General features: G+C 37.2%; 1 protein-coding gene across 1 annotated transcript; it reads left to right on the plus strand.

Moving 5' to 3' along the window:
• The first annotated feature begins 523 nt into the window (after positions 1–523).
• Positions 524–8,895, plus strand: babam1 (BRISC and BRCA1 A complex member 1). Its single transcript, XM_053513944.1, has 9 exons — positions 524–605; positions 2,523–2,959; positions 3,046–3,104; positions 3,184–3,304; positions 4,388–4,466; positions 4,580–4,604; positions 6,030–6,159; positions 6,252–6,338; positions 8,146–8,895. The coding sequence occupies exons 2-9, from the start codon at positions 2,552–2,554 to the stop codon at positions 8,344–8,346; spliced, it is 1,110 nt and encodes a 369-aa protein (XP_053369919.1). The 5' UTR covers positions 524–605; positions 2,523–2,551; the 3' UTR covers positions 8,347–8,895.
• Positions 8,896–14,372: the final 5,477 nt, after the last annotated feature.

The raw sequence follows: 14,372 nt of genomic DNA on the forward strand, positions 1-14,372 counted from the left end.
ATCCCTGGAAGTGGGTTAAAAATCCTGCAACACATTATAAAAAAGATATAGCCCATGGTTCTATGTCTTAAAAAAAAACTCGTTTCACCTTTATTATGAACGGCTCCCAGACGTATGTGGAACTCAAGCCAGTTTTTGGTTCGTGTCGGTTCATTTACTCATAGGCCAAAAATTCTTTATGTGCCGAGACAAATTTCTTACAAAATTGTAGTTTCCTGGGAGCATGAGGAATCATTTTCACACATGGTCACATTTTTACACTGGCTACCACACCATGTGCTGTAATCAAATCTAAAGGTTATTGAATGAAATCTTAAGAATATGATATGTGCCCTTTTTGTGCAAGCAAAGTAATTTAATACTATGGGGGGGATATATATAGATTTTTTTTTTATTGACATACTATACATATTCCTTCACACATACTGAAGAAAAGAAAAGAAAAGAAAAATGTTGCTTTGATGTAACGCAAGTTTGACCGTTAGGGGGCGATAGCGCCCTTCACGCTTGTCTCTCTGCCGCAACTGTCAACGAAGTAGCGCCGCATAAGGAAGTGTTGAGTGAATTTATTTCGCGTATCTCTTGCTACGTTTTGACAGATTTTGGTAAGATATAAAAATATTTCTTCAGGTTACGTATGTGTAAGTAAACTGTTCGTATTGTACGTTAGCTAACATTTCCTTACCCTGTTGCTGCCGGCTAAAAAAGACGCGCGTCTGCTGAGTGCTAAATAGCTAGCTATTAGACGCAGGCAGTATGTCAAACGGCTGTGCCATATCCCTGCAGAGCGCTAGCTGTGACGTAGAACACACCATTCTGTCCCTATGAAGTCAAGCTTGTGAAGGGAGTACGGGGGAATTTGAGGTGCGACCCGTATCGATGGCGTTGTATGAAAGCTTTGATTAACTGGGAGGTGGTTGTTGATGTAGAGCTTTCTGACTTTACTCTTTAGTTTAACAGAGAACTTCTGGACTGAAATGTCACTGTCATGGTAGTGAAAGTTAGGTTTAATGTTTTTTAGATTATTAGTTATGTAAAAAAAAAAAACTGAACAAAATTAATATTCTAAATTTTAGACACAACAACAAGGATGCTTTTTGTGGATTGTGATAAAGTGATGTCAAATCAAGCAATAACTTCACAAAAGCATCAACATAAATTGCACTTTTATTTGCAAAAATTGGTGTCAAGTGAGACTTCATGAAATAATTATTATTTCTGGAATCCTATTTAGATACAGTAGTACCTCAGCATACGAATGTGAGTTCTTAAGGCAAAAATTTCTTATTGCAAAACAATTTTTTTTTCATAGGAAATAATGTAAATGCAGATAATCTGTTTAAGGCACCCAAAAATATCACCAATTTCCAACAATATAATCATGTTTTTGCATATAAAAACAATTAAAACATTCAGAAAAGACATGTAAATTAAGTAAAATATGAAATAAATAGACATTTAACCTCCTTTATTAACCTTAATTTATGATTCATTATGGCCCCGGCTGCTCTAAAAATGAAACTAAAAGTCCCTCACTTTTCTTCTTGCTACCATCTGTACTAACATTCTTGGGACCCATGGTTCTATGTCTTAAAAAAAAAACTTGCTTCACCTTTATTATGAACGGCTCCCAGACAAATGTGGAACTCAAGCCATTTTTTGGTTCGTCACTCATAGGCCGAAAATTCTGTATGTGCCGAGACATTTTCTTACAAAATTGTAGTTTCCTAAGGTGAAAAAAATTGTGAGGGTTGTTCGTATGCCGAGGTACAGTGTACAGTCTTTTTTGCTAACAGATCTGACTATTTTAATGACTGGCGATGCTAACTTACTTAGTTTCTTTTACAGAATCTTTGACTATGTCCTTGTATAACCGACTGCTAGTCTACATTGGCATTACATTGTTTCATTCGTGTGTGTTTGTCCTGTCAGACGACGGAGTCTTTTCAAGCTGCTGCTTGTTCTGCATCATACTGCAAAGTAACACGGTCTGATGAAATCATTATCCATCCTCTTCTACATGCATGACCTCACACACCCACACCTAGGATTTGCTGATAAAGGAGAGAGCCTCTGCCGGCCGTGGCTGTACTAAACGTCTAATGTTTCAGTAGTTCTTGGAGTAAAATAATGAACTGAAAAGAATCAAAACATTTCCTGAAAAAAGTTCCAGAAATTTATTTCTTAACCAGGGTGAGAGGTAGACATAAATGCGATATAATTTTTTTTGACCCCTGCTTACGAGAAATAATTTAAATGTCAAAAACTGACAGGCCAAAAAAGACAGGAAGGTGAGGATTTATATGATTTCCAGGTTAAGGAAAGTACAGGAGGGTGTAATAATATTACCAGCTGTTCAGTCAGGAACTGTTTACTGGCAGCGATTATTGTGAAATGTTCTGGTGTAACATGCAGTAAGCAATAAAAAAGCTGTATCTGTAGATTTTTAATCTAAACAACGCTTTTTTTCGACAATAAATGATGTAAGGTTTTTTTTTCTATGGTTCTAAAAACATTTGCAGATTCCTGGTCCAAGCTGAGTGTGTGCGTGATGGAGAGCGCTGATCCAGGCCCTGCAGATGGAGAGGAGCGAATGGCAGAACTACGGCCGAGGACACGCTCCAATCCGGAGGGAGCGGAGGACAGACGGAGCAGTAACGGTGGTCTGAACAGTCCTCCACCCTCACAGCCTACTGTGGGAAGTCGAGTGGAGGGAGAAGGAGAAGCAGCCAGCACAGACAGTCCTCCAGGATCCACATCCACCATCACGACTACTATTTCCGCCCCCATCGCTGCTGCGGCCACGTCCACAGCAAGCGCCATGTCGAATACAGTGCCTGCTTCAATAGCTCCTGCCAAAGAAAGACCCAAACCGAGCCAGCCCTCGCTGCCATCGCAGGTTCTTCCAGCTTCAGAGGTCCAGCTGCGAGCACCGAGAGTCAACTGCCCTGAAAAAGTGGTGAGTCAGACAAGTGAAATAATACCTAAACAAATAATATTAGTCAAGTCCTTGTCGTAATGGTGTGTTTTATGTCTCCAAAATAGATAATCTGTTTGGATTTGTCAGAGGAGATGTCCATGCAGAAGCTGGAGTCCTTCAACGGGTAACATTCTACTTCAAATTCAGCCACGTTTATGATCTTTATAGAAATCTTTATGTTAAAAATCAGTTCTCGGTTTCAGATCCAAGACGAACGCTCTGAATATCTCGCAGAAGATGATTGAAATGTTTGTGAGAACAAAGCACAAGATAGACAAGAGGCACGAATTCGCCTTGGTGGTGGTTAATGATGACGCCTTGTGGGTGAGTAGTGAATAGGAAACTCGCCATAGTTCATGAATCTTCTAGCGTATGAATTATAATCACACAACAGCACTTTTCAGAGCATTTTATTCATCATATTTTCTCATTTTATTTAGCATATTTTATACTTTTTTTCAGTTGTTTATTCGTTTAAAATGCATTTATTTTAGCCATATCACACGACAGGGAGTGTTGCTATGCTGATTATCAGCATGGCTGTGAGGCAACTGTAGACACAACGACTGTGCCAGTATTCAGCGATAAAGCACGACCTCGAGTGTGATATTGCTTTTATGCAGCAGCTTTACAAACAACAGATTATAATTTGTTTATTTATTAAACACATGACTTTTCTTCACCAACACATATCCTTTTGCGAATAGCGGAGCTAAATAACCATGACCTGGAAATTGACAGTTAGTGAAAATAACAGGGGTGAAAGTAGTTTTAAATTCTCACTGCTACCATGTAGCCGAAAGGTGAGGACAATAAACCATGGAGGTGGATGCATCTGAGACTAGTTTTGAATGTGGCTTTTAGCAGTTGTTCTCTCCACAGTAAGGCGCACTATACAGTACAGACCTACTTACACCCATGCTGGTAACTGACAGTGTAATTAATTATCGTAGAACACCTGAGATGTGGATATATATATATAGTGAAACAACCCAGTAGCTGTTATCGTTCATTAACACCACTTATGGGATGTCTCTCTTCTTATCAGATTTCTTGATATTATCTGTTGTGTAATATCTAATTAAACAACAGAAGTAACTGTTGTATGATTAAGAATAACACACGTTGTTGTTTTTTTTTATCCAGTTATAATCAGTCGCAGTGAGTCATTTTCTTTGTGTAACTATGAGCCATGCTTTTTAAGAAAATTAATCAACTTTTGACTAATCAGCACTGAGACTCCTGTATTCCTGTGTTGTAAATGTGCATAAACTCATATCAGAATTGGTGCTAATCATATTTTATGTAGCTATTTATGTTTGGTACAGTACCCCAAAACTGGCAGTTGTTGTAAATCCTAGCAAGAGAATTAAAGACACTTGTCCTTGATTTCTTTTTTGTATCTAGTTATCAGGTTTCACCTCTGACCCACGAGAGCTGTGTAGCTGTTTGTATGATCTCGAGACGAACGTCTGTGAATCTTTCAGTATCCTTTTTACACCCATAATCAACATTTGCTAAATTAATTGCAGAATTACATGATTCCTGTAAAAAAAAAAAAAATTATGAAAAAAAAAATTTCTTAACTTTTACATCTAGACCTGGAGGATCTTCTCAACGTCATGTAAGTGTATTGGTGCAGTCTGGTGAAGTTGAGGCTCAATATTTTCATACATCTAGGCTAAAGATATTTCATTTTAGTTTTTTTTTTTTTTTAGTACGTTGGTCAGTGCATCTACTTTGTGCAAATCAGAGGTAAATTTAAAAAATCGATTAGAAACTTATTTATTCTTGTGGGACAAACATTTACATCCATTAAGTCAACTGTCTTTTTAAACAGCCTGGATGAAGTTAATGTACATGTAATGATTTTGTGACTGATTACCCAAGTATTGTGGACTACAACAAGTCTACAATACTTGGGTAATCAGTCACAAAATCATTACATTAACTTCATCCAGACTGTTTAAAAAGACAGTGTGTGTTTTAGGTGTGTACAGAGATCAGCAAACTTTTGGAGACCAATTCTCTGGTCAGATTAACAAAAAAAAACTGTGACTACCAGTATGTGTCTTTAAATCAAGCTGAGGCTTTTAATTAGTGGTGGAATGGATCAGAGTTGATCTGTGATCTCAGCATGGTTCAGGATGCATTTAAAATGTAGATTAATTGCAGTTTAATCACTCTCTTACTCATTTTCTATAAAGTGTAGACCTGGAGCCTATCCCAGGGGGACTCAGGGCATGGGGCAGGGTACACTCTGGACAGGGTGACAATATATTTAGAGTTGCCACTGCACTTTAACCATCTCAGTGCAAAATAAAATTGTACATCTTTTGTATGGTGTTATATATTTGAATATATTGCTATTGCTGAAAAACATGGTTTTTTTTGCATGTGCACAAATAATATTTTTCCTCTTCCTAACTCTCTTACACACATCCTAATTAACTGTGTTTTTGCTCGCACAGAATTTTTTCTTGCTCGTTTGTACTCCTCGGGTTGGCCAGATTACACAAAAACTCTACCTTATGCAGTGGTGAAAACTTAGTCACTTCAATACAAACCAGGCTAATAATAATATTTATACTAGACGTTAGGACTTTGGGCACCTAAGGCGCATTTATACCAATAGGAAGCAAAGGTTAGCCTGATCCCACAGAAAGACAATGTACAACTTGCTGGAAAAATTTAATGTTTGATAGAGATAGAATCAGCATTATTTTATACTGCACTTTAACTTAAGTATTTTAAGATTTACTTTAAACATTGGACATCTTGGTTCTTTCATATTTGAGGTGATGGATGACAGGTTCTGGATTGACTTAGGACAAAAACTGTCTTTTTTTGTAGGATGAACTGAATTGGCATTTATTTTGTTGATTGCATACTTCAAGAATTCTAGTGTCTGCTACTGTTACATAATTACATGTTATGTAATGTCAGTAGGCCTCCATTAGGTCCTGTGTCTGCAAAGTATATACTGGTTATCCACTTATATAACATGAACAATATAATTAACTGCTGTAACACCTCAACTTTTGTATAGTCTCCAGAAGATTGAGCTTCCACTGATGGACAACGTGCAGACGATCCCACCGCCCTTTGTGGTCCGTACTCTCCTCATTTATAGTCGGCACGCAGGACAATTGCAGTTTAACCCTTCAGATGCTGTCAATGTAAGTGAAACATGTGTCATTTTTAAGGTTTCCTGCAGTGACATGATGTGATTTCTGCTTCTAAAATTTAGTGTTGAAATATTTTCTTATAGAAAATGCTACGCTCTCCATACTTCTTTTTTGATGTCATTTACCTTCACAATGGCACCGATGAGCAAATGGATGACAACACCTGGAGGGTAATTTGTATTTTTTATTGTCAGTGATAAATACAGTTTTGTTTTTTGCTGATTTCATTTTTGTGGAAAAGTGTGCTGTTTCTAATTTTGGCCAACTGCAATTTCTTGCTGTCAGAGAACCATAATTGAGGGCATAAACAAACTTTTTTAAAAATCTTTTTACTTAATGGAAAACTCAATTGTATGTTCATTTATTGTTTATTATTATTAAATAATAGAAATTGGAATCACCACTGCCAACCTAATACAATATCACCTAGGTGCTGATTTGATTTACATTGTGATTCTGATTTGATATTAAATTTATCTGGTTTTGTTACCTTTAAAATGTTAACTTTTAATTCTTTTTAAAAGTTGTCATAATTTAAAAGGTTTGTTCTGAATTGAACATGAGTAATTAATGTAGTTTATTCTTTATAACATTAGTTATAGCCGATTCTGGTCACGGGCAGATCAACTCGTGCATCTGTATTATAAATGTAAAAAATATATATAATTATAAAAATTACAATTTTAGTAATAATAATAATAATTTTAAAAAACAAGATTTTGGAGTCTGTGTGGCAATAAATGGGTATGAAGGCTTCCATGTGCAAGTATTCCACCCCTTCCTTTAAGAGCATTTGCCTCACAGAATTATGATGGTTTAAATATTACCGATATGAAAGTAAGATAAAACTAAGATTTAAAAAAAAAAACTAATTGTCCATGAAAGGAAAAGGCTAAACTGGTCTGCCCAAATATAACAACCATAATAAGGACTGAACTTTCAGGACTAAAATGTGTAATGTTTTGGATTGTTGCATGGCACTATATTTAAATAAATAAATGGATAGATGGATGGATAGATAAATTCTGATGGCACAAAACATTTTTACTGTAGTTCTTTATTTAATTATATAATGTACATTGTTTTAAAGATTGGGAACAGAAACTAGTCACGACAGCTACGTACCCAGAGTGACTTACAGTTTCATATAATTTATGTGAGCGTTTCAGGGTTAAGGGCCTTGCTCAAGAGCTCAACAGTGGCAACTTGGTGCTGGGGTTTGAACCTGGGACCATCTGATCAATAGTCTAACACTTTAATCACTAAGGAATAATTCGTTAGGCTTCCTGAAGGACTATTTTGTTTTTTCGTTCCTGTCAAGTTTTTGGCATTTCTTTAATTTAATCGACCTAATCAAATAAAATGTAAGATGTTGAAATGATAAATGGCTAAAAACATTTGCACAGTAATGTATTTTACTTTATACTGTATATTCTTAAAATATAAAAAATATGGATGTAAGTGATAAAAGTAACTCCTGTAACTTGTCTCATGAGCAGTCCACATCATTAAACAATTTTTACAGTAAAAAATTAGAAAAAAATATATATATAATTTTTTGTGTGTTATAAGAGCATTGAAATCAAAATGCCATTGCATCAGATTTTCAGTTTGCGTCAGGATGCACCACACCACACCATCTGTTATTAATAATTTAAATTTATTTATTTATCCCATATAACATTTCGCATTAGAGATGTAAAATTGATATAAATTTACGTTTATTGTACAATATATTGGTTTATCTTTTTTTTTTTTTTTTTTTGCTTCTGGTAATAGAGTAAATGTCAGTGAAACCTAATTTTGCATTATACAGGGATATGTATATTTGTATGTTTAAACGTTGCAGCATTTTGTTTTTTAGTGTCTCTTTGTCTCCTTTGTTTTGAGTTGAGTGTGTTTGTCCGGTTATCTTTACGCGTCATTCTGTGAGAGTAGCTTCCCTTACACTTTTCCGCCCATCTCTCCTCCCGGCAGGACACGTATGAATCTTTCTCGAAGCTGGATTCTAAGGGAATGTGCTACCGGTTTGAAGTGTCACTGTGCGGACCAGCCATCGAGCTGCATAACTGCATGGCTAAGCTGCTGTGTCACCCGCTGCAGAGACCCTTCCAGAGCCATGCCTCCTACAGCCTGCTAGAGGGCGACGAGCCGCCAGAGATCGAGGCCACGGTGTAAAGCGCCGCTCACGAACCTTGGCTTGTGGAAATCACACTGCAGAGCTCAGTTCCAGTACTGCTGTAACACCGCTTCATTTGAATAACCAGTCTTCATGAGGAGATGTATTTGTGTTAGGACTGGCTGACAAAGCATTTTCCCCCAAGATCGTCTTTTGATAATGGACACTTTATGTGCTGGGGGAATAAAAAAGAGAGCATGTGGACTGCTGTGAATTATTTTTTTGAGTTTGAGACATTGAGGGGAAAGAGCTTGGCTTTTTTCCACCAACTGGTTCAGTTTAAAATTTTTCAGCATCTGCTCATTTTTATGCCTCTCATCTTCTGTATTTTAATTGTATGTGCACTTAATGTAGCCACCATATATTATTTTAAAATATTATTTTTTTCTTTTTACAAAAACAGAAACACATGAACCCTTAAGATAAGTTTGGGGAAATCCGAATTGGAAGCCCTGGTTTCATTTTCAAAAGCTGTGATGACTAAAATATGTAAAGACGATTGTTGTTCTGTTGCATAACAATTAATAAAAAGAAAAGGCCATGGCACATTAAAATGAGTTTGTTTAATATATCTTTTGTTTAATATGATTAAATTAAATTTATATAATATATATATATATATATATATATATATATATATATATACCTGCCCGACCCTATGTGAAAAAGTAATTCCCCTTAACCTAATAACTTGTGTTAATGTTGCCGCCTTTGTCGACAACAGCTGCAATCAAGCATTTGCAATAACTGGCAATGAGTCTTTCACATCACAGTTGAGGAATTTCGGACCACTCTTTTTTGCAGAAATATTTTAATCCAGCCTGTTAGAGGTCAAACCACAGCATTTCAATCAGATTTAAGTCTGGACTGACTAGGCCACTCTAAAACCTTAACTGTGTTTTTTTTTTTTTCTTTAGCCATTCAGAGCTGGACTTGCTGGTGTGTTTCAGATCATTGTCTTACTGCATAAGCAAAGTGCACTTGAGCTTGAAAAAAACATCAGTACAAACTGATGAACAGCAATATGTACTGCTGGCTGGACATTCACTTTCAGGATTTTCTGGTAGATTGCAGAATTCATAGTTTCATGAATTATGGCAAGTCGTTCTGGTCCTGAAGCTGCAAAGCAACCCCACCCCTCACACTACCACTAACATGTTTGACTGTTGGTATGTATATAAAACGCTATGTTAGTTATTATACTGGGCACACACCTTCTAAAAAGGAAGAACATTTTGTCTCATCAGTGCGCAGAATATTTGCCCAGAAGTCTTGGGAATAATCGAGATGTTTGGCAAATATGTGACTTTCTCACAGTGACAGGTCTTTAGATGTTGGATTTTGGGTTCTTCTACATAAGTCATCGTTGTGCCCTTGGAGTAAATTTTGGTAGGCTGGCCATGGAAAATTTACCACTGATACAGGTACTGCGTTGGTGGATAATGGCTCTTACAGTGGTTCGTGGGCTTTGTAACCCTTTCCAGACAGACACATCAATTATTTTGTTTTTCATCTGTTCTTCAATTTCTTTACATCATGATGATGTGTTGCTTTTTAGATCTTTTATGGAGCTTCACTTTGTCAGACAGGTTCTATTTATATGATTTCTTGATTCAACAGGTATGGCAGTAATCGGGCCTGGGTGTACCTTTAACTTTTTGCATAGGGTCAGGTAATGAATGAAATCATCATTTGCATCAATTTGAATTTTGTATTTACTCGGGTTATCTTTGAGCAATATAAAGATTTATTTGTTGATCATAATCATATAAGACATACGAAAAACAGACACACAAATACTTTTTCACAGCACTGTACATTGAGTGCATTGAAATTCTTCGCTTTAGTTTGACAATATGAAGAGATGTCAGTCTGTTTTTTTCCTAATATTCATAAGAAAAATGTGCGAAGTACAGAAATGTATAGCTAACCAAAAGATCAAGAATTGTTAACCTTGTCACCAGCATTGCACAAACAAACAAACAAAAATCACATTAGCAGAGAATGGGCGAAGAATGGAAAACAGTGTGCAACATTTTTTCAGTTTTTAACTGCCCAGTTTGGGTGGGTCTGTGCTCGCTGCCGATAGTCTGGATCTTCTCCTATGACCTCCTACATGTACAAGGTCTTTCTGTGAACAGAAATGCTTCTCACCGAATGTTATTTATTTGATCGTCAAAAAAAAAAAAATCTGACTCATCAGCGCAGATTGTCCCTGATGAGCGAGCCAAGGGTGACAGTGGCAAGAGATGGCAATAGAAAGAAACCTTGAGGGGAACCCATCTTCATTTGGGTCCTTTTTCACATGAATGACAGGACCCAAGATTTCCCAGCAGAACATTAACCAGAGCATTACACTGCCTTTGCAGGCGTACCTTCATCCCATAGAGCATCCTAGTGCCATCTTGCCCTCAGGTGATATTCATGTCACATGTCAGTGGTTTTAATGTTATGGCTAATTATAAGCTGACCAACACAAACTGAATCCATATGACCAACAAATGGATTTTTTTCAAATAATTTGGCTTCAAGCCGATTGCACCTTATTTCAAGAGGTCATAATGACACTTCTTATTCATTTCTGTCACACCTATTTATTCCCACCCAACATTTCCACACCAATCACATACACAGAGTTCATTTTTGTCAACAAAGTTTTTTAGCCCAATTATTTACTTGTATGTAAACACCAGCTCAGCTTTGAAGTTGCATCCTGTTGTATCCACTGAAAGCTGACATGTGCACGGTTTGCTAAATAATTGTCGGAAAGGTTTTAATGGTTGCAGTAATCCCGACTCTAATGTCCTTTCTTTAGGCCAATAATTAGGAACCTCAAACACCTGTAACCTCCTCATTTCTCAGAAACGCAGCACACCAGCCCAAATTGAACTCCCGGCCTTTGCATCGTTCCCAGAAAGGGAACTGGTGCATTTGCCCTACTGTGATTGTGTGCAATTTAACATGACCTCTTCCCATCGACACTTAGTACACAATAGTGTGCCGTCCGTATTGTAAGACCGAAACCATGTCAACAAGTCAACAAAGCCATTTAAGCCAGCTGTTGTACATATTAACATATTTTGTTATTGCTTTAGCAAATGTTTTTTCGGATTTCCAAATAAAATAGATAGATGTACCTCTTAGCTCATTTTTTAAAAGAATCATAAAATAATAAAAATTGTAATAATAATAATAATAATAATAATAATTAGATCCCCTTTAAAGAAAGAGAGACTTTACGAGCCGAATCAACTAACACCTGAAATAAACAAGTTATAAATATTTCATATCTCAACTTTCCTGTTTATGTTTTAAAATTGATCTCTTATCTGGCAGAACCCTTTATTACTTTCTGCCCCCTTTTTAAAAAGGTTCGTCATAAATTATGCTTTTCCTCTGAGGACACATTGGAGCGGAGACAATAGACTGCAGGAAAACCCCTGGCTTTCGTGATTTTCCCTTTTCACACCCGTCCCGGACAGGAGATTGGGCTCTGAACGTCATCGCTGCAAACAAGAATGCATGGGATCAAACATGTCTACTAGCATGTCTACACGGCTGGGAATATTTGTTATTCACCTCCATACCAAAAAAAAAAAGCTGACAGGTCACTATTGTTGTTCTTCAGCGTCCCAGCGACAGTTGCGGCAGCAGCACAGGAAGCTGGAATTTCGATGGCTTATTTTGAACGCTTGTGTTTATGTGTGGCTTTTGATTGAGGAAGAGATAGCGTAGAGCTCGGGTCCTGTCATTTACTCGCTACTTGCTTTTCCTGTGCTATATACTGACGAGACTGGTCAAAGTTAAACACAGCCGACACAAACACACACTCACACCCTCACAACACGTGCGCCTGCACTCATTCACGTCCAGTACGTGCAAACACAAAAACACACTTATTCTAAATATCTATAGTGGGATAAATGATGATTACTTAAGTGATCAACTGTTTAGTGTTTCTTATTAAGGCTTAATATGAATATTAATGTTAAAGGATAGTTTATTAGAAAAGTGACAAAATAAAAAGTGATTTTATATACAGTAAGTCAAATGTTGGGATTTATTTTCAACGTTCCAGAACAATACTGAATTATACCCCCCCCCCTCTTCCCCCCCCCATTCCTATGGTATTAGGCAATTAAGTAACACCAACAACAGCAGCAACAGTCAGTTGTTATTTTAAGACATGAAGGCCGGGTGTTCTGGAATAGTTCTTGCAAGAAACAGTACTGTCAAGTGCACATGCAAAATTAATCAAGCAGAGTTAGTGTTACCAGCCTCAGAAATCACCAATTAACAAACAGCACCTCAGATTAGAGGCGTTATGAGGACTATGCAGAGCATAAGAGGCAGATACATCTCAATATCAACTGTTCAAAGGAGATTATTGCATATTCTGAAAAAAAAAAATCAGTGCACAAGGTGTGCACAGACTTTTGACTGGTTCTGTATTTGTTAAAAACTATTACGATCACATATCATTAACACATTAACATTGATTATCAATTATATATCATTTAACCGGTGGGTTCACCCATGCCTGTCCGATCCAATCCTACAGAAAAGCCAACGTAACCCAAATCAGAAAAAAAATAAATTAATAAAATCCCACACTTAGCCTTGACAAGAAAGAGCTCGAGGCTGCCGATCTGGTTTCCAAAATCTCCAGATCCCTAATCCAATTGAGCACCCATAGGATTGAGTGGAGAAACAAGTCCGATCCACGGAGGCCCCACCCCGCACCGCAACCCACCACACCCAAAGCATTCCCCGCCAACGTCCTGCTTCCAGACACCACAGCACACCTGCAGAGTCCTTGGGCGTAAAACAAGGGGAACCTAAATGTTACTGTTTAATGTTTAATGTTGTAAAGTTATGGCTAATCAGTGTAAACAACAAAAATACGTATGGTCATACATCTATTTCAACAGATAGAAACATTACATTTGAACTAAAGTCAAGTCAAGTCGGCTTTTATTGTCATTCCAACCATATGCAGTTCAATACAGAGTGAAACGAAACAACGTTCCTCCAGGTGCTACGTACATGCCACAACATAAATTAACAACACAACATGAATTAACAACACACTTTACCAGAACCAGAACGGTTGTAGATCAGGGTGATTGTGCATGTGTGTGTTTATCAGCTCAGTCCCTTTGTGTTGAGGAGACGGATGGCTTGTGGGTAAAAACTGTTACGTAGTCTGGATGTGTGTGCCCGAATGCTTCGGTACCTTTTTCCAGATGGCAGGAGGGTGAAGAGTGAGTGTGAGGGGTGTGTCCGGTCAGCCACAATGCTGGTGGCTTTGTGGAGAACTTGCAAAGATTTAAAGTTGATTTAAAAAAGCGGTTATTTCCTTGAGCTGGATGACTAAAAAGGGAAATATGTCTGAGACGGCTTTTAGTCTTTTAGTCATCTCATTTGCATGGCACGTCCTGTTCAATAAAAGCTTAGGAAATTGTTGTCACTTGTTCCACAGCCCCCCCATGCCGAAGCCGAACGGACAGGACTCTTACACGTTATACGGACAGCAAGGTCGGCAAAGACAGATGGGCGTCCCTGGATCACACACTTCAATCCAAAGTAGATCGTTCAACAATCCAAATGTACATAAGTCTTCTTCTTCTTGTCTATAATTTGGTCTTATAGTTTCATGTCTATAAAAAATGCTATAAAGTATTAAATGGCACCCTTTATCTCCGCAGAAAGGTGAAACCTGGTAGTAGTTGATTATGGTTTATATTAGTCATCTGCTGTAGAAGTGCATGTGAATGAGTTATTACCACATCAGAACCATCAAATTAACATCTATTAACTATTAGACTATTAGAGCTATTATTATAACCATACTTTATACTGTATGTAAAATAATAACACAGAAATTCATTGGCATAAGAAATAATGCTGTTAGTTTGGTATATAAACATATGTTTTAAAAATTTGGTGGCCCAATTTACCTTAACCCACTGAGGTCAAATGGGCCATCATCTGTGTCACTCACAAACACACATACATATGTGTT

Source organism: Clarias gariepinus, chromosome 15 (genome assembly GCF_024256425.1).
Source record: "Clarias gariepinus isolate MV-2021 ecotype Netherlands chromosome 15, CGAR_prim_01v2, whole genome shotgun sequence".
Taxonomy (NCBI): domain Eukaryota; kingdom Metazoa; phylum Chordata; class Actinopteri; order Siluriformes; family Clariidae; genus Clarias; species Clarias gariepinus.